The 25,769-nt window shown below is 54.8% G+C and overlaps 1 protein-coding gene across 2 annotated transcripts; it reads right to left on the bottom strand.

The window, feature by feature from the left end:
• Window positions 1-1,272: 1,272 nt before the first annotated feature.
• On the bottom strand, window positions 1,273-22,583 carry ITGA5 (integrin subunit alpha 5). Of its 2 annotated transcripts, XM_052641284.1 has the most exons (30): window positions 22,204-22,583; window positions 15,838-15,968; window positions 14,155-14,267; window positions 13,902-14,022; window positions 13,658-13,719; window positions 13,522-13,567; window positions 13,130-13,255; window positions 12,863-12,907; window positions 12,684-12,727; window positions 10,747-10,803; window positions 10,520-10,572; window positions 10,030-10,238; window positions 9,563-9,754; window positions 9,295-9,340; window positions 9,021-9,122; window positions 8,767-8,822; window positions 8,481-8,635; window positions 8,031-8,168; window positions 7,833-7,900; window positions 7,330-7,480; window positions 7,152-7,244; window positions 6,954-7,033; window positions 6,783-6,863; window positions 6,565-6,670; window positions 6,059-6,211; window positions 4,857-4,943; window positions 4,633-4,746; window positions 3,919-4,020; window positions 3,286-3,408; window positions 1,274-2,699 (listed from the first exon to the last, which is right to left on the bottom strand). In XM_052641284.1, the coding sequence occupies exons 1-30, from the start codon at window positions 22,566-22,568 to the stop codon at window positions 2,616-2,618; spliced, it is 3,303 nt and encodes a 1,100-aa protein (XP_052497244.1). In that variant the 5' UTR covers window positions 22,569-22,583; the 3' UTR covers window positions 1,274-2,615. The 2 variants fall into 2 exon arrangements, with proteins under 2 accessions (XP_052497245.1, XP_052497244.1); XM_052641285.1 differs by lacking the exon at window positions 8,031-8,168 and having other exon boundaries at window positions 1,273-2,699; window positions 22,204-22,484.
• Window positions 22,584-25,769: the final 3,186 nt, after the last annotated feature.

Genomic DNA, 25,769 nt, shown 5'->3' with positions numbered 1-25,769 from the left:
AGACTCAAAGGTACAGGCACTAACTACACAGACACACCCATGATACCAGCCCAATACAGCCCACTTCCCCTCCTTGTTTCCTCCTAATCATAGTGTAAATCTCAGATTTGGCCCCTGGAGTATGGCTGTTGCCATTCCCACCCATCCCCCAAGAAGGCGAATATGGGATTTCATTCTTGGAGAAGTCTCAGTGCCTTGCTATGCCACAGCTGTCATCCTTGGAAATACTGGGTAGCTCTTTGCCTTATCAGGTCTTGCCCTCCCTATAGTCCTTCATTTATGGGTTCTGGGAAGAAGTTTCTGAGTTACAGAATTATTAAGAAGTTGAAAATTGGAGTGTAGAGCAGGTTTGAACTCCCAGGAGACATATTTTGAGATCATGCTGAAACTGCGAGGCAGGAGCCTAAGTTAATAAGAATTGTCTTGATGGAGGAAGAGGGTGAGGACCTCATACATAGGCTCCCTTCTGCAAATTCCCATAAATTTGTGACTGTGCTGCCCTCTGGTGGCTGACCTCAGTCTAGCAGGACATAGACACGTTTGCCTCTAACAATCCTGTTTGAATTTCAGCACCCCTCCCCATGCTCTTGCTGGACATTAGTTTAAAATAGGCCTCCAGGAGACAGAGGATGCTGAGGGGTTCCCTCACTTTATCTTCAAAGACCTGAACCGTCTGTCATGTCGGTTAATAATATGGGCTTTCAGTCAGGCAAGGCTGAATTAGACTCTGTGACCTTGGGCAAGTTATATAACTTCTCTGGACCTCAATTTCCCCTTGTGTAAATGGGGTTAATTGTGCTTGCCTCACACATTTAATTTGATCGAAATTAAATGAGATAATGTATGTAAACTATTTAACATTCCCTCATGGAGAAGGCAATGGCACCCCACTCTAGTACTCGTCTGGAAAATCCCATGGACGGAGGAGCCTGGTAGGCTGCAGTCCATGGGGTCGCTAAGAGTTGGACACGACTGAGCGACTTCACTTTCACTTTTCACTTTCCTGCATTGGAGAAGGAAATGGCAACCCACTCCAGTGTTCTTGCCTGGAGAATCCCAGAGACGGGGGAGCCTGGTGGGCTGCCATCTATGGGGTCACACAGAGTTGGACACGACTGAAGCGACTTAGCAGCAGAAGCAGCAGCACCCATCGGAATACAATGGGTAATGAAAACAAAACACAAACCCAACTGGCTTTCTTCTGATTTCGTTCTGTGGCCTTTTCTCTCAACCCTTTCCATTATTCTAATTTCTGGGAGCCCAAGTGAATCTTCTGGGCCACCTTCCTCCGCCTTCAGCTCTGACCTCTCCTTTCGTATCCTTCCCTAACCCTCAAATCCAAAGAGAAGGGACTCCTCTCCCTGTTCTCTTAGAGGCGTTGGCATCAGACCTGGTGGGGCTGGGGGATGGGCAGGTCAAGTCCTGCTCTCACCCCTTCCATCATCTCTTCCATGTAAGAAAAGGTAACCCCAAAACTAGTTCCACAGTTCCTGGGGGTCATACTCCTGGCTCCCAGTGCAAAGAGACTGCAAGAAACATTTCCTATCCACCAAGAGGCCTGGTTCCAGGAAAGATCTGGAAAGAGTAGGGAGAGGACAGACTCCAGCTCTGATCAGTGGGGGCACCGGGCCGGGTTTATTGCACTTGCAACAGAGTTTAAATAAGTCCCGGGTGTCCGGAGCCGAGGTGAGGGGAGGGTTGGGTAGGGAGAGGAGGGGCAGCGTCAGTGCAGCTGGTGGGCAGAACCCAAACCCGCAGGCCCGGGACAGCAGGCTCCCCTTTCTGCGGAGGACTGAGAGGGCCTACGTCCAGCCAGGGTTAAGGTTCCAGATCTGTTACCATCATGGCCCCTTCAGGGTCCTGGGCAATTCCTGACTTCTCCTGAGTCAGAGGTGGATTTGGTCTCCAGGCCCAGGTCTGGAGCAGGCTCAAATGTCCTGGATCTGCCTAGTTAGGTTACCAACGTCTGAGTCTGGGTCCCAGATGAACTTCAGGCCCCGGCCCCAGGTTCGATCTGGCCCTGTGAAAGTTCTGGTTCCCCTTGGAGCTGCTTCTGGGCCAGCATGGATCCTGGTGTGGGATCTGTCCTGAGCTGGGCCTGGGGTGCCATCCATGGTTAGTGTTCTTTGTTGGCCCACTGGGGTGGGGGCTGTCCAGAGCTGCCATGTCTCGCTCCCCAGGTTCCAGGCTCTTAGCTGGGGGCTTCCTGTGGATCTCTGGCAAGGCCGACGACATATCTCTGCGGGGTTGGAGCTGGACAGGAAGTCCTGGTGCCACATCTGAGCCGGAGAACTGGGATTGGATCCCCTAGTTCTGGTTCCAAGGTGTTTTCAGGAAATTCTCCAAAATGCAAAGGTGGCAGGGAGGCTGGGGCCTCTGTCCCTGGATCTGAGTTCCCTCATCCATGAGGAGGGCATGTGTAAACGAGGGTCCTTCACAGTGCATGGGGGGAGGGGATCCCCAGCTCCTCACCTCCCGGCTCTGGCCCTTCAAGTATGTCTCTGGGCTGGGGAGAGGAGCTTCTCCCTGGCCCTCAGCACCTTCAGGAAGCGCCCAGCCCCCTCCCTGTCAGTAGACTGAGGGTGGGGGGACTGGGCCTTCAAGATTGGGAGGAATCAGGCATCGGAGGTGGCTGGAGGCTTGAGCTGAGCTTTTTCCATGGCGGTGCCGTACGGGAGGGAGCGTTTGAAGAATCCGAGCTAATGAGAAGAAAGGAGGGAGAACTGAGTTAGTTCTCTGCAGATCTTATCCCAGGAGGGGACAAAGATGACTTCAGTGCTTCCAGTCTCCCCATCTTGCAAAAGTGGCCCAAATTCAGGCTGTGAAGACTACCTCTCCAAGAGGTCTAATGGGCCAGGAGGCCTTAGGCTGGGCTGCTTTGGTGTTGTAAAAATGCCCACAGTTAAGCCAGGGATGGCAAACAGATTTGAAGTCTCGCTGCCTAGAAGTGGCTGCCTCTTGAGAAGGATTCTGAGGCTATTTCTAGAGTATGATCAGTTAGGGATGGCTACCATGGGTTTCTGGTGGAGGTGACACACACATGTGCCACACACTGGCCACTTGTGAGTCACCTTGATTTTGAAAGTATTGGTAAACTTATCAGCTTGAGTCAAGAGAACTCTTTCTAAGCTAGGGGCTGTAGAAGGAAAGAAGGGATGGTATAGGCAGTGTCCAGAGGGGATGCGTGTGGCTGGAGAACTGGTCTGGAGGCAGCTACTAGGGAGTGTGCTGGGTCAAGGGCAGAACCTGGTGAGAGAAGGCCAAGTTGAGTAGGATGTGGCTGACCTTGTAGAGGATATAGATGAGCAGACCGAGCAGCAGGAGGCCAATGAGGATGGCTAGGATAATGATCCAGAGAGGGACCCCGTGGCTGCCTTCTGCCTTGATCCACTGCACAGCCGTGGCCACCTGGGGAGCAAGCCAGGACAGGTCACTGGAAAGCCGTCTGGTTCTTCCCACCCTACACCTGGCTCCCACTTGCCACTCCCATTTTAGGCTAACAGAATTCTGAACTTCAAATTTCTAAAATGTGCATTACTGTTTCTTTCAGGCCTTCACTCCTGCTCATTTCCTCTCCCCAGAAAAGACTCCTTTCCTGACCGGTTAGCCTGGTAGATCCCATGCAGTCTTCAGGTCTTGCTGAAACATCACTTCTTCCAGACAGCCTTTCCCAATTCTGCAAGTGTGTGTTCAAGTCCCCTCTGATGTGGTCTAAACATGCTGACCCTGTCACAGTCTTCTCACTGCCCTGTCCATCTTGCTTATCACTGTGTTCCCGGGACTTAGCACAGTGCCTGGCACACAGCAGGCGCTCAGTCAATGTTTGTTACCATAATCGGGCCAGCGCCCGTCATGTAGTCCTCGTGCCAGGCCCAGAACTCTGTCTTTCACGGCCCAGCCTGCTGGCCTTAGACTTACCTGCAGCTCCTTTTGGGGAAGCTGCCGAGGCAGGATTTTATAGGGCATCTTCAGGGCTTCATACACGGCCTCACACTGCAGGCTAAATGGCTGGTGCTCCCGCTGTGGGTGGGGGAAAGGTGTTCAGGGTGGCCCCTCTTGGCATCTGGAGGACATCGGGCTCCCCAGTTTCTGGCTCTGGTTATAATCTTTCCCTATTTTGAACTCATTCTCTGAATCTCTCTCTATAGTCCTTATAAGAGAAAATAAATGTGTAACTAAATAGTTATAACTGAATAGTGGATAATTAGATAACGGCATGTTCAATAGAAAAAAAATTTCTTGAGTCATTAATATGGGCTAAGCACCTAGGACAATGTTTACCCCATAGTGTGCACTCAACAAATGACTACTATTTCCTGTTTATACATCTGCTTGCCTCTCCACGATGGATTCATCCTCTGTCTCTGTCTTTCTGTCCTTATTTGCCGGCTGGTCTCCCTCCAGCCCTCCCCTCCTAATGGGCCAGAAAAGGGAAGCTGTCGCTCCCAGTGAGGCCACTAGGTGTCGCCAAGGACACACAGCCCTGTCCAAACAACGGTGAGGGAGGGGAGTGGGGCTGTCTGGGTCCCAGTCACGAAAGGGGGTGGCTAGGGCAGTGGGGAAAGCGGGAGTCAGTCCAGCAGACCTGAAGGTCAGGGGTCAGGGGTCAGGACTGAGGTGAGGCTCCCTCACCTGTAGGAAAGTCTTGGCCCAGACGCGGAAATGCAGTTGCAGACTTCGGCTCTCTTGCCGGTGGAGTGGCCCTAGCTCGCAGCGCAGCTTGAAACACTCTGCCTCTGGGCATTTCTGGGAAGAAATAGGAGGCTTGAACCGTGAGTTCTGCCCTTCTGGTGGCTCTGAGGACCCACAGAGGTACTCAACACTTGGGCCCAGACCTCATTCTCAGGACAACTTACCAGAATCTGAGGCCCTGAGGAGGCAGGGCTCCGACCTGGAACATCCCGTCTTTGCAGCCGGTGGTGCTGGGAACCCTCGGGATCCAACTGGAAGAGGAAAGAGACCATTAGCTGCCTCTCCCACCTCATTACAGCATCTGAGTCAGCCTGCATTTGGGGTCTGCAGCAGCTTTGACCTGGTCTTCCATCCATGCAACTGACCACCTCCTATGGCAAGGCAGCAAACTCGTTGAAACGAGTAAGATTTGGTCCCTGGAGTTTAGGAGGAGGCGATGTGTCAATAAATAATTAGGGCACTGTCTCTGCCTTGAGGCCTTTGCACTGGCTGTTCCCTCTGCTTGGAATACTCTTTCTTGAGTCTTCACGAGCAGTTTCATCCTTATTTTTCATACTCAATTCACCTGTTCCTTCCTCAAGAGGTTTTCCCTGATGATCCAGCTCAGACACTCCCAGCTCCACCCCGCCCCAGCATGTGAGCACTGCACTTCCATCACTTTTCAATACCTGTTCCTCTGTTTCTTATTGTGTGCACACGCTTAGTTGCTCAGTCATGCCTGACTCTTTGTGACCCCATGGAGCCCATCAGGCTCCACTAACTGTGGGATTTCCCAGGCAAGAAAACTGGAGTGGGTTGCCATTTCCTACTCCAGGGGATCTTCCCGATCCAGGGATAGAACTCTCCTCTCTTGCATCTCCTGCACTGACAGGAAGATTCTTTACCACTGTACCACCTGGGAAACCTTATTGTTTACTACCCTCCTCTAACTCCATGAGAGTAGGGACCTTGTAAATTTTGGTTCCTGTGATATTTCCTGAGCCAGTAACATGGTTCTGTACAGTCATTCATTTAATTTAAATGTTGTCTATGAATAAAATGAACTTTAAAACAGACACTGGGGTCTAGGGGAATGGGTCTGAAGAAGGCTTTCCAGAAGGGGTGGTGCTGAGCTGGGCCCTAGGAGTATGCCAGGGCATGGAATCAGGGAAGGATACTTCAGGCAGAAAGACAGAAATGCAGTGCTTAGAACAATCTTTTCCCCTCCCAGGGCCTCAAGGTGTCTGTGGGACTTCTGACTGCCTTCCAGTGGCCTAAGTCCTAGCTCCAGGCACATCCTCATTAGCTCTTCTAGGTCCCTGCGAACTTCCCCAACTACCATCGACTTGGTGCCCCCCACCTCCCGGCCAGTCCCCAGGCCCCTCACCTCCAGGCCCTCTGGGTTGGGAGGGTGACTGGTGGTGCAGTTGTTGAGTCCTGTGACCCTGGTCACGTAGAGGAGCTGCTGGCCATCCAGAGCATGGGGACAGCTGAGCTCCAACACGCCCTGGCTAATGGAGCTGGGGCCCAGGTTGATGAGCTGAGGAGAGGAAGGCACAGTCATCATGGGAAGGGAGGGAGCGATTCTTCCCTGTTGAGACCCGGGTCCCAGTGGCCCACTCTTCTCTGCTCTGAGTCTCAGGAGTGAGGCAGGAAGTCAATGGGCAGAGAAGAAATCCTTTCCAGCCAACCCTCCTGGAGGTGGCTCCAGCCTCCCCTTCTAAGTCACTCAGCTGGCTGGTGTCTCACTGATCCTGTCCAGGCCTTTACCTCTCCTTTGCCCCTCTTCCCCTCAGCCCCTCAGGCTGGCCCCAGCCCTCTGTCACTCATACTGGCTCCTCCTTCCCTGTCATTCATTCTAGCCCCGCCCTCCATTCCCAGCAGCCCGCGCACCTCATAGACATGGTGGACGGCAGGGCCCACGTCACCCTCCTCCTGCGGCTGGTCTTGGGGACGCCAGTCGCTCACCGGAAATAGCACTGCCTCGGGCTTGGAGACCCTGCAGAGCAGGGTGGTTTAGAGGACAGTGGAAGGGACCCCATTTCATATGCCTCCTTTGCTAGAAGTCCGTCTCCCCTGCCAGAGACGCCCCGTTTTGCCCGGGCACTGACCCGTTAAGAGAGACCTGGGCCTGAGCCTCCACCGAGAGCCGGAAGGAAACCACGTCGCTTTGCGAGTTGTTGAGATTCTTGCTGTGGGACGAGGAGAGACTCTGCTGGTGCTAGAGCCCAGCCAGAATGCCACCTGCGCCGGACTCTGCCCCTGCCCCGCCCCCTCCCTACCTGAGGATCTGGAAGTCAAACTGGATGGTTTTCTTCGTGTCCCTGAGGTGAGGGACTGTGAACCGAAGACCACCCCAGAGCTGCGGGACAGGGAGGACGGACAAGTGGGCTGTTAGACCGGGCGTCTGCCACACACCAACTGCGGCCCTCCTTCCTTTCCCCCCAGCTCAGCTCGGCGTGAGATGACCCCAGACTTACGCTGGCCCCGGCCTTCATGGGGTTGCCCAGGTCACACACCAGCAGACGACTCTGGTTCACAGCAAAGTAGTCACAGCTCAGGCTGGAGAAGTTCTGGAGGTGGGGTGGGTGCAGGTAAGGCTTCGGTGTCCCTCTGGCAGGGTCTCCTCCCAAGCCCCTCCTGCGGGTCCTCACTCACCCCTGGGTGTCTGACGAGTCCCGAGTACTCAGCTTCCGGAGGGGCCGTGACCCGAAGCTCTGCCTCGTAGGCGCCACCCTCACCCACATTCTGGGCGTGGAAAGTGAGGTTCAGAGAATTCTTGTCGCCCAGGTATACGTGGTTCTGCTCCCTGGAGGGGACACAGGGGTCAGGGACACTGGAGAATTAATCCCCAAGCCAGACAATGGGCCATAACGATAATAATATAATAATAATAGACACCGCTCACTGACTTGTAGCTTTATGGCAGGCACTAGGCTAGATGGTTTATGTAGATTATTTCATTTAATCCTTCCAAAAAGCTAGAGAAATAGATGCTATTATTCCCAGTATACAGAGAAGTTGCATGATTTCCCGAGGTCACACAGCCAGCTGATATGTTCTTCTTCTTCTCCACGTGCCAGGTGCTTCCAAGCTCCATGTGTCCTGCTAGGTGACTTCAGCATCTGGAACCCCCCAGCCTGATGTCAGCCTTCACTCACCCAAACACTTCCAGCTGTAGGTCTGGCACACAGATATTGTCTTCTCCACAGTCCAGCAAGATCTGAGCCTGGAGAGTGGGGCAGCCGTGAGAGGGGGAGTTGCAACTGCCTCCCAAGCTGTCAGCTCCCTGCTCCAGGGCCCCGTCCCCAGGGGCCCAGGCCCCTCTCCTCCTGGCCTGTCTCTCCACCCTGCCTCACCTTGTCCTCTATGCGGCTCTTGCTCTGGTAGTGTAGGACTGGCCGGAGGCCGTGGCTGTCCACTGGGGCTTGAGGGTCCAGGGAGAAATTGAGGGCGATGTGAATCGGGGAGAGTTTATCTCGAAACTCTGACTCGTTCTGGGGCGGCGGTGGGCGGGAGGGTTCAGAGTCAGGGGACACAGGGGACTTGGCGACCCTGCTCCTCATCCTCTCACATCTCCCTTTGTCCATGCAAGACCCTCAAGAATTTAGGTGTCCCAACAACCGCGCTCATTGCTTCTGAGGCAGCCTGGTTCCCAGCTCTTTGGACAGAAAGGAACCCTGCCCCAGCCCCCCAAAGTCCCAGGACCTTCACTGGAATCTCCCAGTCCTCTTCCCTTCAGGAGGGGTCCCCGGTTCTATGTGGCCACCCTCCCCAAGCCAGTCCACGCCCCGCCCTCTTGCCCCTACCCTGAGGTAGATCTTCATCTCTCTGCAGTCCTCCCGAGCCCCGTTCTGGATGAGCAGGGTCTGGGTCAGGGTGGCCTGTCGGGAGGCCAGGAACAGCGCCCGCCGTACCCCGCCCTTCTGCTTCTGCCAGTCCAACTGGAGCTCCACCGTGAAGCCTGTGGCCGTGCATGTACGTTAAGCAGCATCTTCCCCTCTCCTAATTTATCCAGAGAGAAAAGAGGTCCCCAGGTCCCCAGCCCTTCCACCCCCGCCCCAGTGCCCAAAAGGTTCATGCAGTCTCCCTCACCGATGGAGTCAGGAACATGTTTTCCAGAAGCATTGAGGCAGAAGCTGAGATTGATGCTAGAGGACCAAAAGGAAAGCTGGTGTATTCACCTGGAACAGGCATCGTATTCTCTGCCTGCCTCCCAGACAGACCCGGACTGGGACAGGCCCATGTGCCTCCTTTCAAAGGCCTGCTCACCCTCCCCACTTCCAGGCACAGATGAGGTACCCCCAGATTCCATCCTGCAATCTCCCTCCCCCACCCCCCCCACTCACCAAGTCACAGGATTTCCCTCCAAGCTGCAGCTGTGCTCTTCTGGGTTGAACATGGCGGGAAAGATGGTGAGGGAGGCACTGGCAGACACGATGGGGCGACCCCTGCCAAGAGTGAACGTGGGGGTCAAAGAACTAAGGCTCCTCAGGAACCCGGGCACAGGAAGCCGATGCCCAAGCTCCAGGATCCCAGTTTGTACACTTCCCCAAACTCAGCCCTGTTGAGAAATCCCCCAGTTCCTGTGTTTCCCAGGCTATCCCCTGCCCGAGTTCATACCTGTATACCACAGCCTTGTCTACACCAAAGGACCCCACAATCAGATCTGCAAGAAATCAAAAGAAACTACCCCATATAGCAGACCCCCAGACAGAATTCTTCCCAACCCTTTCTAGCTGCTTTTTCAAGGAGGCTGAAGTGAGGGGGCATTGCCATCTGGTGGCACATCCTAGAACAGCACCCAGGAGCTTAGGCAAATACATTAGAGAGGCTAGGGGGTCTGCGACCAGGGAATTCTCAGCTGAAAGGGGCCTCGGGCACCACTCACCAGGGTATCCATTGCCATCTAGGTCTCGGCCTCCTCGAAGGGCAGAGCCAAAGAAGTCCGGTGTCTGGCCAGCTGCCCACAGGGGCAGCAAAACCTGGGAAGGCTTAGATGCCAGACCCCCTGGGCCCCCAGGGAATATAAACACCACTCCCTGCCGGTTCTCCCCACCAAAGGCAGCCCCAATGGCTACATCTGCAAAACACACAACACACACCAGTCAGCAGGCCAGGAATCCAGGAGTTCAAACCTCTACCACCAGACCCCAGGACCCAGGATCCTATTTTTCCCATCTGTCATTCCCAGTATGCTAAACTCTTCAAGCCCCAAGATCTAGACATTAGGATTAAAATCCTCCAGGAGACGCTGGGAGGTCTTGGTTATCTTATCTGACAGTTACCTCTCCCCAGATCCCTTCTGACTCAGGCCCCTGGCTCCTCCTCAGCCACTCGAGCCCATAGCGTGCTTACCATTGTAGCCATCCTGGTCTAGATCCCCCAGGGGGGTCAGGGAGCTGCCGAACCGGCCAAACTCATCCTGGCCAGTGAGGGTCAGGGTGGGCGTGGGCTCCATGCCAGCCAGGCGCTGCAGGTAGATGTAGACCCTGCCCACCTCCTGTGGCCGCCCGTCGGCTGTCCGCTCCATGAGCAGGGGCGCCCCTACCAGCAAGTCGTCCAGCCTGAGGATGGGGGAAACACCGGCATCCTGAGACCCTGTTCTTCCCCATCCCCTCTTCAGTCCCAGCACCAGGAAAGCCCAAGCATCCTGGATTCCCGGCTCTTTCCCACCCAAGGGAGAGACCTGAGATCTGGCCTTTGGCGCTCAGCTCTCTCCTTGCCCCTGAGCCGAGGGTATGCAGGCAGGAGGAGAATCCAGATAGGAACTCTCCTTGCATTTTTCTGTCCCACCCCCACTCCTTGCCCCTGGGGAGGGCACCACTGTGTCATCTCCACTACTCACCCATCCCCGTTGACGTCTGTGGCGGCCACTGCGTAGCCAAAGTAGGAGGCCATCTGGTGGGGGGACAGAGCGGCAGCAGCGGGTCAGTACCAGGGAGTCAGTCAACAAGGGCTGTGGGGGGAAGTCAGGGACTCCAGGGAGCCTGAGAAGTTGGGCTGAGCTTATGACTCAGGGCCAGGGCTTGGCTGGCAGAGGGCCAAGCTGGGTTGTAGAGGGGATGTCCTCACCTGTTCCCCTGAAAAGTTGTAGAGGGACCGGATGTCTGAGCCATTAAGGATGGTGACCTGGGGATGAGGAGATACACCCATTGGTCCCAGACTTGGATGGAGGACAGATGGGTGCAGGATACCCAGGGGCAGTCATTCCTTGGAGACACAGACCACTTGTCCCGTAATTCCCTTCTTTGCTTTGCCTTCGCCATAGTCTTATCTCTATACTGGTGGCTCCATCTCAGGTGGACTTCATTGTTTTCCTCCATGTCACCTATCAACCACTACTGAGAGATTCCGTACTTATCTGTCTGTTGTGCATCTGATCTACCTACTAGAATGCGAGATCAGTGAAGGCAGGAGCTGTTTTGTTCTTTGCTTTCTCCCCAGAGCTTAAAGTCATGCTTGGTGAGAGCAGACACTCACTAATTATTAGCTGAATGATTGAAGCTTCATGCCCCAGCCCTCCCAAACCACATACACTCATGTCTCGCCCATGTCGCCCCTTAGGGATGGGCTCTACTGGTCTCTTGACTCTTCATTCTCTTCCCCAGTCTTGCTGCTATTCCTCTGGTGTGAGCCCTCCCCAAGGAATGCTGGAGAAAGCCCTGGTCTCCCCTTGCCTTGGACATTCCCTTCCCCCCAGTGCCCTTCCCCACGGCACCGAGACTGATCACCCTAGAGCTGGTCTAGGAGGGACACTGCTGGCTTGGGAAATCGTGGTGTTTCCCCGCAGCCATGGCCCAATCTCAGCTTACTGGCTGGTCCTCTGAGGCCCTGGAGACTCTGCACCCAACCTGTTTTTGCCCAGCCTCTCTTTTTTTGTTTGGCTGCACTGGGTCTTAGTTGTGGCGTGCAGGATCTTTCGTTGTGACATAAGGGATCTAGTTCCCTCATGTTCAGGGACTGAACCCAGACCCCTTGCATTGAAAGCATGGATTCATAGCAACTGGAGCACCAGGGACTCCCCCAGTCTCTCTTTAGTCTCTCCACTGTCAGTCAGCCCGTGCTAAACTGGCCTGAACTGTTTCCCTTTCCTTCCACGCTTTTCTCATGCTCCTGTCTAGGATGCTGTGTTTCCTCATCTCCTCTGGCTGTTCACAGAACCTTTTCTGATCCATCCCCACCCTAGAAAGGAGGTTCTTACTCCCCCCAAACTGCTGTATCATCTTAACCACTTTTCTGAAATTTATGTTAGTGCAGAAAGAATGCTGACTTTGGAATAAGACAGGTCTGGTTTTAAATCTCTGTCTAGCCACTTACTAACTGGGTGATCTTAAACAACTTACTTGGTCTCTTCGAGTCTCAGCTTTCTCATATGTAAAATGTGACTGGTAATATCTCCCCCGATAAGCTTGTTGGGAAGAATAGAAATCACGAGTGGACAGCGCCCGATGCACTGAGGGGCGTATGCATAAGAGCTGCAAGCTAGATTACCATCATATGTATGTCTTATCTTACATACTTGATTAGAAGCCGTACAAGATGGGGTGTGATGTCTTATTCATCTTCTTATCTCATACCTTGCCCTAATAAATGTTGGTAATTGAATGGACTCCTATGGTATTCTTATCTATATCCTTTTTAAAGCACTCGCCATGGTCTAATAATAACAACTACAGTTGTACCCTGCCTAAGAGTTCACTAAGTACTTTCACGTGCCTTATCTCACTTCATCCTTACAAGAGCCTTGTGAGGTCAGAACTATTATTATCCCATTATTTAGAGAAGAGTGAGGCTCAGAGAGGTTAAGCAGACTCAGATTTTTACAGAATGAAGTGGGATAGGAATAAATCACAGATTCATCCAGAGTAAGTGCCAGAACTTGAACCCTGGTCTGACCCAAGAGCCTGTGTTCTGGTCCACTTTTTGAACCCTCCCAAATCACCATGCATGGTTCTTCGTGATTAGGCAGGGGAGGGGGTGAGGGGAGGGAGGGTCAGGCTGGGCCTTACATAGCCGTAGGTGAGGTTCCCTTTGGGCACACCAGCAACGAAGTCTGGAAAGGGAAGAAAAGGTTGCAGGCTAAGGGCAGGGGAAGGGGAGTCATACAAAAATGTCTCAGTCCTTGGGGCTCCAGATCTGGGGTCTTCATCTGCCCCCTCCCTTGGCCCCAGCCTGGGGACACACTCACCTTCTCTATCATCACCACTGAATTCACCCACAGCCACAGAGTATCCTGGGGGACAGGTGGATGGATATTAGGTTTCTTGCTTTGGGGACCCCTCTGTCTTGGCCCATCCCTTCCCCACCCCTACTGAGCCTTCATAGTCAGCCCACACATGACACATGGGGCCAGGGGCTGGGGATGCCTGGGTGGGAGAAGGGAGGCGAGGGGTGAGTGAGGACAGGGGCCCCCCCAGGTTCTCCCCCGGCAGCTCCCACCCATTTGCTCACTCACCCAGGTAGCTGTCATCGTAGATGGAACTGGCTTGGCGAGTCTGCAGCTGTCCCCGAACTGGGTTGATCAGGTACCCGGGATAATAGGATTCTGCAATCTGCTCCTGGGTGGCGGACAGGATCTGGCCTGGAGAAGGGGATAAAGAGGGGATGGCCGGAGAAGGAGGTGGCAGGGATTGGGGCACTGGGGGCTGATGGGGAGACATTCAGGAGTCTGGTTCAAGGAGGGGAAGCTTTTGGAGGCTGGTGGGAGAGGACAGGTAAGTCTCAGAGGACAGGAAGAGGAGTACTGGGACAGGGGCAGAGGAAGGAAGGATGGTGGTCTTGGGCTGAGAGAGGGATGAGAGGCTGGGTGCGGGAGACGGACGCAGGGACAGTGGAGGAAGGACTCACCTTGCCAGAAATAGCTCCCTGGTCCACCCAGGACTACACGCCCAGTCTGTGCAGGGGAAGAAGGTGAGTCTGCATCTGGTCCTGATTCCCCTGCATCCACTACCCACAGCCAGGTTCCTCCCAGATCCCTTCTCACCTTGGTGAACTCGGCACTGAAGCCCCCTTGGCAGTAACCCTGCCCTGCTTCTTGGCTGAAATCTGCAAGAGGAGAAGGTGGTGGGAAGACGCTCTGCACAGAAGGGTCAGGCAGGAAAGAGCAGAGAGTTTGGGGAAGGCAAGGGGAGAGGGGGCCCTAGAAAGGACCTCCCTGGGCCAGAGAGTGGGCTATCAAGGCCGTTGGGGGTGGGGGACTGTGGGGACTCACGCCACCCCTGCGCTACCTGAGCGGCAGGGTGCATACTCCAGAATCCGGGTGAAGTTGCCTGTGGAGAGGTAGCAGGTGCCCACGGGATCACTCTGCGGCTCCTTCTCGGTGCGCCAGCTGTAGAGGGGAGCACAGGCCTGGGAGGGCCCAGGAGGAGGCGGTGCCAGGTTTAGTCCACAGGGCCTCTCTTCCCTCCCTCCTCACTGTGCTGTTATCCCCAGCCACTACCCCTCTGGCCCATCATGGCACTCAGCCTGCTGGGCCCTCACCAAGATGGAGGAGCCATGGGCTCGCACTGTCGCCCCAAACCACTGCAGGGACTTGTACTCCACAGGCTCCTCTCCCTCGGGGCTGGACGTTGAGGACTCCAAGATCCGAGAGCCTTGGGGAAGTGAGAGAGTGGGGTCATGCCAGCTATGGGCAGCCGAGCCTTAGAGCAGCCCCTGCCCTCAGCCTGGGGGTATCTCAGCACTTGCAAGCCCTGAGCCCATGACTCGTGGGAGGGAAAGTGAGGAAGGGTCTTTACAGTCTGCTTGTTGTGGCCTGACTCATCTGCTGCTGCACGTGTGCACATACACCCATGTGTGCACATATGCACACGTGCACACACACAGAACCTGGGGTTTCTAGAGTTGCAGTCCCCTGGTGTGCTCGCCTCCTCACCCAGCTGGGACAAGGATGCTTGTGATAAGGTGGGGAAGAATGCCTATTTCCTGACAGGGCAACCCTCTGGGTGCACGTCTGTCTACACCTGGGCTTGTGTCTTAGCACCTGTTCTATGACCTGGACCTTTCTTACAGCTCTGGATCTCTGCCCTGTCTATGTGTGTGTATGTGTTCATGCATCTGTCTGTCTGTCTGTCTCTATCCTTCCAAGCCCTCTCTGCCTTTCTTAAGACAGCCTTTCTTATTCCTTTGCTTCTCACTTGTCTTTCAGATTAAAAATAATAATAATAATAATCAGGGACTTCCCTGATGGTTCAGTGGTGAAGAATCCACTTTTCAATGCAGGGGACATGGGTTCCATTCTTGGTCAGGGAACTAAGATCTCACACACTTCAGAGCAACTAAGCCTGTGCACCACAACTAGCCTGTCCGTGGACCTCGATGAAAGATCTACGCGAATGCCACGACGAAGGCTGGATGCAGCCACATAAATAAATATATACTTAAAAAAAAATCAATTGGTTTTGTGCTCTTACACCACCCCTCCCTCACTGTCTCTGTCTTTTGATGCTCTCCTCTTTTGTCCCCTCACCCCAGTTGCTCTATGGAGTCAGACTGCTCAAGTTCATATCCCTGCTCCACCTTTTACTAGCTGTGTGACCTTAGACAAGTTACTTAACCCATTTCCTATAAAATGGGGGTAATAATACCTCATGCCCTCATTCAAAGGATGAAGTGCGTTAATATGTGTAAAGTGCCAACAACGTTGCCCAGTGCATAGCAAGTGTTCTTCAAGTGTTAGCTGTTATTACTATTTCTCAGCCTGTCTCCCTTGGTCCATCTCTGCATCTACTTGGGACCTTAAGCTCCTTGCGGTCGGTTGCTTAATCATGTTTCAAGCCCCTGCAGCACAGAGCACAGAGCCTGGCACGCATTATCACTTAGTCAGTGCTTAGTTAAAAGAATTGGACTAGGTTCTGTGACTCTCCCTGTCTTTGTCTGTGTTACTGCCCTGGCCTCCCAGAGTGTGGGTGATTCAGGGAAAATGAGAGCCACATGTTTCTGAATCATGCCCGCCCTCCTTGGGCTGGGCTGGACTGGGAACGTGGTGTGAGTGCCACGGGGAGCCGCTGCATCACTGCTGCGCGGAGCTGGAGTCCCAGAGCCCGGGAGCACGTGGCCCTGGCGCTGGTTAGGCTCCGCCCCGCGCTCCCGATCCCGCCTGGGCCCCGCCTCCCAGCCTCAGTCCCACCCTTTAGTCCCTCCCCGACCTGCGAAGCGGGTTACCTTTGCTGTCAAATTCAATGGGGGTGCACTGTGCCGGGCTGGTGCCCCAGGGGCAGAGGTAGACGGCACCGCCCTGCAGCACTCCCGGCTGGCTGGTGTTAGCCTTGGGCGCCCCCACCAGCACGCTGACCCTGCGGAGAGGAAAGGAGAGACATTTCAGGGGGGCTCCTAACTCTTCTACAGTCTCCCCAGGCGGGGAGGGGCTGGCTGGGGGTGGGATAGATGCCCCCCGAGTTGTATTTATATCTCCGAAGATGCCACGGATGCCAGAGGCACAGGCTGGAGTCAGGCGGTCCCCATGTGCCGCTGTCACTAACACAGCCCCTCCTCCCCCTCCCCCGAACCCTCTCCTTTCCTACCTTCCCGTCATTAGAGGGAGGAACCAGAGTCAATTCTGGGAAGGGGTTGGGGCCAGAGGGCCTGGACCCCAACTTCCCCATCTCCTCTATGGATCTGCGAAGACTGGAGGTGCAGCCCCTGGAACCCCAGAGTCCTTTTACCTACCCTCTGCTCCCAAGCTAAAGCCCTTCTCTGGGCAAGACCCAGGCGTCCGGCTGCCCAGCCCTGGGGTGTGTAGGAGGAAAATGTGAGGCTTGGAAATCAGGCAGTAGAAGTGGAGAGAGGCCCTGGAGGATGGTGAGAACAGATTGTTCCCCGGGGCCTGGGCCTGCCCTCACCCTGGGCTCCGGTGGGACCTCCCCATCCTGACTGGATCTCTGTCTCAGCCTCTTAACACCTTTCCCATACACCATCCCTCAAATCCGAATTCAGATCTCGCTCTGCTGGCTCTCAGTTATGGACACGGTGCCTCGTTCCCCCTGAGAGGATGAGGAGGAGGTTGCCTTTGCTGGGGGTCCTCTGTAATGGCGTGGTGTCAGCGAAGGTCCTGGGTAATCTTCCTGCCTCTGGCTCTGCCTCTATCACTTCTGGGTCCTTTGCCTCCAAGGCCTCAGTGCAGCTGGCAGCCCTCTGGGCTTTCTCTTCCAGAGTCTCCCATGAGGACTGCATCTGGCAGCCGGGGCAACTGACCCAGTGTCCCTGCCAGCCTTGGCCTCTGCTCTCCTCCCGTATCTGCCTCTGGCACCGCTTCTCAATCTGTTCCTCTGCCCCATGACTGCTTGTGCTCTTGGCTCTGGTTTTCGGTCTGTCCCCCTTTGTTCTTCTATCTCACATCTTGGGCTTGTCTATCTCTGTTGGATTCTGGCCCCTTTCAGCTCTCAGCACCCCCAACACCCACCCTTTTCTTGATATTTGGATCCCTTCATCAGCCTTTCTTACCAGGAGTCCCCAAGTCTGAGGTTATGATAGAGATCACAAAATCAGGGGTGTGTGAGACACGGGGATGGGTTGGGAGACAGGATGGGTGACAGTGGCAGGCACACTGAGTAGGGGAGGGACGAAGGGGTGGTGTCCAAGAGGAACAGGATGGGAGCACCAGAGAGGGCGGCTCCAAAGGACTGAAGTGAGGGTGGCTGGACCAGAGGATGAGGACGGAGCAGGGAGAAGAAGGGTCCAGAGCAACAGGAGGGGAGGCCCGGAGTGAGAGTTCCTGGAGTGATGGGGGGTGGGGTGCCAGCCTCGGTTACCCTGGGGACAGGAAATGTTTACTGCCTGTGGCTTCCTGTCTGTTTCCAACCTCTCACTTCTCCGTTTGTCTCCCACCCGCCTGCTGGGCCCCACCCCTCTCACTCAGGCGGTACAGCCAGCTGGGGGTGGGTGGGAGCTGGCTACTCAGAGGCACAGTGACCTGGTTGGCTGCCAGGCCTAGTAGGTGAGGTTGGTGTTGGGGAGAGATTGCCTTGCCCCAGGGCTGGGGGAGAAGAGGGGTGCAATCCCCCGTAGCAGAGGCAGCTCCAGAAAACAGCAGTGGTACAGGAGTTCTGGGTCAGGCACGAGCTCAGTGGAGACTTGGGAATACCCTTTCCTGCTTCCTCTGGGTGACGAGGTTGCAATGGTTACCTCAAAGTCTTCCAGAGCTCTGATACTCTTCCAGGCCTTGGCCAAGGGACCCTACTCCCACCCCCGATTCTCCCACCACTTCCCTGGGTGGGGGAAGCAAAGCCTGAGGAAGAAGCCTGGAGTTTGTGGGGGGGCGGGAAGGTGTGAGAGGGGCCTTACAAGGTTTATAAATCCCCCAGGCTTGTGGGACAGGGGCCTAGGCTGTGGCTGAGTGAAGGTTCAAGGGGCCTGGCACGCAGGCGACGGACACAGATCCCAACTCAGACCTGCCCCGCACCGCCTGTGGCTTACAACTGAGGATGCATGGCCCTTCCTTCCCATCTCCTCCAAGTCCAGTCAATAGTGCCCTCCCCCATTGCCGAGCAAGGCACCCGGTGTCCGGCGTGGCACCTCACATAGCTTATCCTTATTCTCCCACTCCTGGTTCCTGCTTCCTAAATCTTACAGCAGATGGATCCTACTAGGGGTCCAAGAAGGTAACAACAGAGGGTCCTTGGGCTATTTTCATTATTTCAGAAAGCCTAACGGAAATCATGCATTTACCTGATAAGGCAGCCCAGGCTAATTAAAACCTCAAGTGTATTTGCTTTGGGCTGTAATTATATCGACTCCTGTGGGGAACCTGGTTATCTCATATTGGTCAGAAGCTCTGATTGGCAGCTATGGATGTCTTCTTGTTCTAACTTCTAGTTGATAAAAAACAGGAAAAAGGAATTAATTATTCCTTCCTCAGTGCAGCTTGGCAGATAAACTCTTCCAAACTATGGCGACCAAGGGAAAAAGTAATTGCCATAATTTATTCTGAAGCCTCAGAACCCTGGTATACTAGACTTGGTTCTTGGAGACACAGGCTGCCCCAGCTGGAAGGCGCCGAGGAGGGCATCTCCGGGATTGAAGACTTTCTTGGAGAAGCCTCAGGGCTGCCACATCGAGTAAGTGGAAGCCAGTTTGGTCCTGACACTGCTCCCCTTCTTTCAGAGCAATCTCTTGTCTCTGTTTTATGTAGAATGCCCTGGTAAGATGTCATCTGAATTAGAAAGAAAAAGAAAGGAAGGAAGGAAGGAAGAAAAGAAAGAAAGAAAGGAAGATGGAAAAGAAGAAAGAAAACTTTAACAAAAAATACAGCTTATCCAGGCCCCTGTCTTCATTGTACAGAGGGGGAAACTAAGTCCCAGAGAAGTTAAGTCACATGTCCAGGATCACTCAGAATCTTTTCCAATGGAAGAGCCAGAAGCTGGGAGTCCTGTTGCCTCGTCTACCTTGTTGCCAAGTTGTCCCCTCCTCTCCACTATCTCACCAGTCAGGCTTCTGATTAACCAAGTTCCTGTTCAATACATGGTTACTGTTTGACTCTGATGGCCTAACAAGGTCGGGGGTGGAGAGTAGCAAACGGACCGACTCAGCTCCTGCAGGTCCTACAGCAGCCCTGGCCAGGCCAGAGGAAACACCTGGTTCTGGGTCCCCCATTGTACTCTCCAGGCAGATGCCTGGCTGGCTGAGGAGGAAGAGTTGCCTCTACTTGTGGCAGTACTACAAAGGGCTAAGGAGGTAGGCTAAGGCTGGTGCACCTTTTAAGCGCACCTCTTGGGCCAAGTTACTGATTTCCCCTTTCCAAGACTTGAATTCTCTACCTGTAAGATGATGGGTTGCCCTTGGATGGTCTCTAAACAAACTTCTAGTTCTAACCTTCATAACCTTCATAGTCATAACTCCTGAAATATATATATATATATATATATACACACATATATATACACACAATGGGGACAGTAAGCTTCATCTGTCTAAGGCAAGGATTTTTGTAATGATCCAACAGAAAAACTGGTATGAAAATGCAAAGAAATGTGCTTATAGCTATCACTGCTATAAGCAAATACTAAACGCCAGGAAGAAATGGTGAAAAACTTAGATGAACTAGGTGGTGTGCAGGGAGGAGGGAACCAGAAACAGAAATTAGGTACCTCATAAAAGTCAGGCCTCCCATGTATACTGATCACCCTCTGTGGACCAGGTCCCTTTATACATATTGTCTCAATTAGTCCTCAGAACAGCCTCATAAGGTAGGTGTCTGATTTTCAGGAGAGGATCAGGTTCCAAGATTTAAGTCTTAAGTAGCTCACCCCAGGTTACACAAAAAACAAGAGGTGGGGCCTGGATGCACACCCAGCTCAACCTGACTTAAAGCCTGGCCCTTTCCTACCGTGGAACTTCTCTCCGTGCTTACCCTGCCCTCTGATGCCCTTTCAGTTTCCACCGTGAGAGGTGAGGGAGGAGGCTGAGAACACCGAGGCCCTCCCTCTCCAGCGATGGCCCCAGGTGAGGGGCTATGTTTGTCCCTTGCAGGGAGGAGGGCTTGGAGGCCCAGCTGTGGTGGGGAGGGAGGTCACTGGGGAGGTGGAATGTTCCAAGTCCTATTCTAAGAGTGCTTTGTACAGAGAAAACGAGAGGGGGAGGTGTGCAAGCTGGACACCTGGGTTCTCTTGGGAGGAGAGATGAGCAGAAGGGGAGGGGGAGGGGTTGAGAATGTTGCTGGGTCCTGCTCTAGAAAAGGGCTTTGGGGATTGCAGGATCAGGCCAGGGGCCAAACAGACACCTAGGGAACCTGGAATGTGTGAAAGTCCAGATGTTTCAGAGGCATGTTTTAAAAGGGAGATGACACTTGTTAGGTGGGGGTTGGGTAAGAGGAAGGTAAAGAGCCAGATAACTGACCCCAGCCCTGGTGCCCTGATGTGGGGAAGGATCCCATCCCCTCCCTCCCTCTTCTCTTCTCCATTAGGGTTGCGGTAAGCAATTTGAGGGGGCCTTGGGGAGGCCAGGCCTGGCAGAGACTCTAGGCCAGGGTGATGCAATGGGGTTTGGGCAAGAGGCCAGGGGGGTGGGGTGGGGGTTGGGTGGGGACCTTGAATAGTCCAGAACCAACAGCTGGAGCCTAACCATCTTTCTTTTTTTCCCATCCTCAGGTCCTCCAGACAAAGGAGAAATCTGTCCCTGTACCCAAGTGGAAGTACCTAGATTAACCCCTTTTCTCCAAAAGGAAAGGAATGAGTAGATACCAGCTAACTGTATGTGTAAAAACAGCTCACCTCTTTGACAGAGAGCCTATCAAACCCGGATACCAGGAGTGGTTGTGGTGGTGGTGAAGAGCAGTGGTGCGGGGTGATGGTGAGGAGCAGTGGCAGGCTCAGGGCCCAGAGACACACGTAGAAAGAGGACTTCAGAGGTCGAGGATCAGTCACCTGGCACCGGGAGTCCCTGTCCCAGCCCGGGAGCAGCTTCCTTCCCCTCTTACTACACCTCACTCTCCACATTTAAGCAAACACCCTTGTTTTTATGTTGCCCAGCTTGTCTCCCCAAGCCTGTGGGCACACAGGATCCAGGCTGCTTGTTACCCTGCTGAGTTGGGAACTGGGATCCTCCTTGGAGACTTCCCGGAGGCTGAGGTCCTGTGTTCTGACGCTCTTGGGCCCTCGGAGCCCGCGTCTCCCAAGCTTCCGACCCCAGCCCCAGAAGTCCCGGTCTCAGTTCAGCTCCAGCCGACTAGCTACAGGAAATCAGCTTTTCTCTTCCTCCCAAGAGCTAGAGGAAGAGGGAAACCGCCCACCCCCCTTCACGCGCGCACACACACCCCTCCCGACACATCCCAGTACCCGCCCTTGGCTGAGCCAGCCCCCAGCCCCAGCGCCCCCCAGGACCACAGTCCCGGGACTCTCCCAACTTCCCGGATCCCCGCGTCTGAACAGAGATGGGGTAGCGGGTGGCGGGCTGAGTAGGAGACCGAGGGGGAAGGGGAGGGAGCCGCCATCCCCCTCCCGGGTCTTTCCCAGTCTGAGTTGAGGGGGGAGGGGAGGATGAGGCTGGCCCCCATTTAACCTCCGGGACCCCCTTCAGCCTCCGACTTCCTTCTTACACCATACAGCTCATTCTGTTTCGTCTCGTCCTCTCTGAGCACAATGGCCCTCAGGGGTCCCGGGGTTCCCCAGTGCTCTCGAAAGCCTCCTGGCCTCCGCGCCCCCTCTCCGTCCCCATCCGCCTCCGGTCCCCGCAGTTCTCCAGTCTCAACCAGAGACCCTCTGCTCTCCTTTCCCGCGCCCTCCTCTCTCTTGGCCGCAAGACCCCTGCCCAGACTTCTCCAGCTTGCAGCTTCGTGTCCTCTCCCCACCCCACACATGTCTCTCCGTTGATCGCTCTCAAACTCCTGCCCACCCCCCACCACGCCGGCCACTGTCCCCTCCCTACTCCAGCGCGGGCCCCCAACTTTAGCGCGGGCCCCCAACTCCAGCCCCAGTTCCTCCAAACTCCGCCTCCCAAACTCAAGCCTCGGTCCCCTCCAGACTCCAGCCGCGCCCCCAGTCTCCAGGCGCGCACCCCCGCCCTCCGCCAGCCCGCCGCCAACCCTCCTCAACTCACCCGTCCGTCCCCGGCCGGTAAAACTCCACCGAGAAGCCGAAGAAGGAGCCCGGGGGCCCGGAGAGCACTGCCGGGGCCTCCGCGTCCAAATTGAAGCCCCCGACCCGGGGCGGCGGCGGCAGCAGCAGCAGCAACAACGGCAGCAGCCGGGGGCCGCGCCGGGCGCCCCGGCGCAGCTGCACGGCGTGGAGAGGGGACCCTGGCGTCCGGCTCCCCATAGCGCCCGCTCTTCCCTGTCCTGGGGCCACCGACCCGGAGCCGCTTCCTAAACCTCCCAGAGGCGAATGACTCAACGCGGGGAGGAGTTTGCCAAACTCCCGGCTGAGCCCTCCCCCCGCCTGCCGGGGGGGTGAGAGGGGGGGCATTCCTGGGTCCCTGGAACGCTGAGCCCGCGCCCCCCACCCCGAAGGGGCGTGGGGGGGCCGCACCTCTCCACTTCCCTCGCCCCAGCCCCAGCTGGAGGCCGGTTGTCTGGACTGGGTCAGACTGGGCGGGTTTGGGTTCTCCCCCTCCTTCTCTCTGCTTCCCCCTCCTTCCTCTCGCATCCTTTCCAGATGTACAACGTAAACGCTCGGAAAAGGAGTCGGAAAAAGGGAGTGGAGAATTTCCTAATGAGGAAAGGAATCACCTCTGGAGGGCGGAGGGAGTGTGAAATATGTGTGTGGGGTCTCCCCGACTAATTCAGGGAGGAGACTCCGGGGTCTAAAGAGAGAGGAGACTCCTCTGGCAGCTGGCCAACTGGGATTCCCCCTTGCCTTCCGGGGCCACGGGGTGCCTGGGTTCCAGCCAGCTGGCTTTGGGACTCAGGAGTTGAGGTACAGAGTACTCGCAGTCAGCCTGATCTGGTGGAGGACCTACAGCGCTCTCCGCTCCCCACGCCCCACCCCCAAGTTGCTAGAATTGAAAACTCAGGAGTCCAGGAGTTTGCGGTTATTCACCAGGAGATTTCTGGTCCAAGCCTCCCCCTTTTTGGTTGTAAATGTCCCTTCCTAAAATCTGGAGGTTGACCAAGAGCCTGGTGGTGGTGGAGAAGGGGTTGCTTTGGCCCTTCTGTGTCTTCTTGGTTAAACTGGCCTGATTGCTACAAACCTGGAGAATTGTAGGAAGGGATGGGGTCGGGGTGGGGGTGGCAATGGGGGTAGTGTTTTGCAAAGGGGCCCAACATTTGGCTTCTATTGCCCTTATGGCCTGGGAGCTGGAACCCAGGACCCCATTCTCCCAAGATTCCCTATGACTGTAGAGGAAGTGACTGTAGCAGGAGAAAGCAGTGACCCCCCTGCCCACCCCTTCCCCCAGTCCTGGCTCTGTGTGATGAGATCACCTTTCAGAATTCTAGTCTTTATCTCAGTCTGGGGGAGGGGGACCAAGGGGCCTAGATTCTCTCCTAACCTCCTCTCCTTTCCAGCCCTCTTCCTGTCTTTTTCCTGCAGGACTCCACCCCTTCCAGAATAATACGCACCCCTCCCTCGGAACTCTGACCCTTCTCTTCTCCAGTCCCTGGCCCACTCTGGCTTGGGGGACTCAGAATACAAGCACGGAGAATCAATACTTTTTCCTTTGCTAGGAGTCTTCTCCTCAAACTCTACTTCCTGTCCCAAAGCACCCAGCTGTTTTTTTAAAAGCCCCTCTCCAGAGTCAGCTGCAGCCCAAGGGAGAGGCCAGCTGGTCAGACCGTGGGGTGATGCTGGCTCTGGTCCCACTTTCACATCTGCAGATCCTGACCCTCTCTTAGGCGAGGAACCCAAAGAATCTCCGGGTCAGGATCTTAAAGCACAGCACTACCGCGAAGGTAACCTCTAGGTGAAAATTACTCAAGCCGAGGGCTGAGACCCTCTCTGGGAGGAGACACGATGAAGCCCGACTCCTGTATAACCCAGCAGAGCACGTGTGTGTGAACCAGGCATAAGCTCTCTAGATTTTCCCAGGGTCTGGGAGCTTGGGGTGGGGGCGGGGAAGGGTACAGGGAGGGAGGTGTGTGACTCAGCTCCTCCCAGGAGCCTTGGTGAGGGACAAGGGACATAGCGTCCTGCCCCAGTCCTCCTCCCCACTCCACCCCCCCAGCTTGGCCAAGTCAAACAGTCCCCCTCCCTGGCCATTCCCTGCTCCTGTTTACTCCGGGAGCCCCTTAGTCATTCTCTGGCTGGCTTTTCTCCTCTCCCCAATATCCCTCCTCTCTTGGCTCTCTCTGCCCTTATAAGTCCTCTCCCAGTGGCCCCAACACCTCCTGCCTTTCCTCGCACCATGCCTGTCTCTGCCTGGCCCTCCCTTCCTCTGCCCTGGGTCAGGCCTGCACTTGGGGTCCCCTCCTAGTTAGAGCTGCTTCAGCGTAGCCCTCCAGGTCTGGTAGCTTGCTTAGAAAGTTCAGCCAAGAGGGGTTTCCTAGGGGTCATCAGCCCAACTCTCTCCTTCAGAAGAGGAAATGGATGTAGAGAAATTAAGAGACTTGTCCAAGGTCATGTGGCTAGCCAGTGAGTTAGTGGTGAGTCTAGAACCTAAGTGTTTAGACTCTAAATCCAATGCTGTCTCCTCTTAGCCCACTGCCCGCTAAATGCTCTGGCTCATGTCAGCTTTTTCTCTGTGTATCTCTCAGCTTGTGTCTGACCAGACGGTGTGTCTCCAGGTGTCTCTGTTTCCTCTCTCAAATCTGACCTCCCTAGTACCCTCTGTCCCTTCATTGCTCAGCAAGAATGATTTGCTGTGATGACTGATTATTATTAATCACGGTTTGCTTGACAGAGAGGCAGAGAGGGTGAAGGGCAAGGACAGGACACTCACCAGACTCCTGCTGTCACCAGCCTGCCTGACCTGAAGGCTGGAGCTTAGAACCAGGAAGACTGCATTTCCACAGAGGGGTTTAGGAAAGAGGTGAAAGTTTTAGAGCTAGGAGCCATGCTAAGTTTCAATAGGGTGGGAGACGGGTGAGGACTATTAACAGTTTATTTAGCATATGCTATATGCCTGGCCTCGGGCTTGACCTTTAAACTGCTTTTATCCCATTTCATCTTCTGAACTATCCAGCACTGGAGGTATTAGGATCCCCGCTTTATTATTACAAAACTGAGGCTCAGAGAGTGAAGTGACTAAGACAAGAGCAACAGAAAGAAAGGGGCCAAATCCAAATTTCACCCCAACTGATCCCAAAGTCCTTGCTTTTCCCACAGCACTGTTAGTTTAGTCCTCTAAACTGGGCTGGGACTTCCCTGGTGGTCCAGGGGTTAAGAATCTGCCTGCTAATGTTGGGGACACAGGTTCGATCCCTGATCTGGGACGATTCCACAGGCCTCTGGGCATCTAAGCCCCGGAGCCACAGCTACTGAGCCCTGGCACCTCAGTTATCGAAGGCCCTGAACACCGAGAGCCCTGCTCTGCAACAAGGGGAGACACCACAGTGAGAAGCCTGCAGCTAGAGAGTAGCTCCCCCACTTGCTGCTGCTAGAAAAAGCCTGCATGCAGCAATGAAGACCCAGCACAGCCAAAAATAAATAATTTTTAAAAAGACTGGAAAATTAAACTGAGCTGATTTTCTATAGGGGGAAGATTTTGGAGCAGAGACCTTTAAGATAGGA

The sequence above is a fragment of the Budorcas taxicolor genome, chromosome 5 (assembly GCF_023091745.1).
Source record: "Budorcas taxicolor isolate Tak-1 chromosome 5, Takin1.1, whole genome shotgun sequence".
NCBI classification, from domain to species: domain Eukaryota; kingdom Metazoa; phylum Chordata; class Mammalia; order Artiodactyla; family Bovidae; genus Budorcas; species Budorcas taxicolor.
This window is presented reverse-complemented; position numbering and strand designations above follow the sequence as displayed.

Excerpts from the sequence above, each read along its gene's own strand:
- ITGA5 (XM_052641284.1), bottom strand. The coding sequence starts at position 22,568 with ATGCCCCCCCTCTCACCCCCCCGGCAGGCGGGGGGAGGGCTCAGCCGG. Across the intron at positions 13,256-13,521 it reads AGGGAGCTATTTCTGGCAAG|GCCAGATCCTGTCCGCCACC; the intron begins GTGAGTCCTTCC and ends CCCCTTCTCCAG. Across the intron at positions 7,901-8,030 it reads AGAGCCGCATAGAGGACAAG|GCTCAGATCTTGCTGGACTG; the intron begins GTGAGGCAGGGT and ends CCCACTCTCCAG.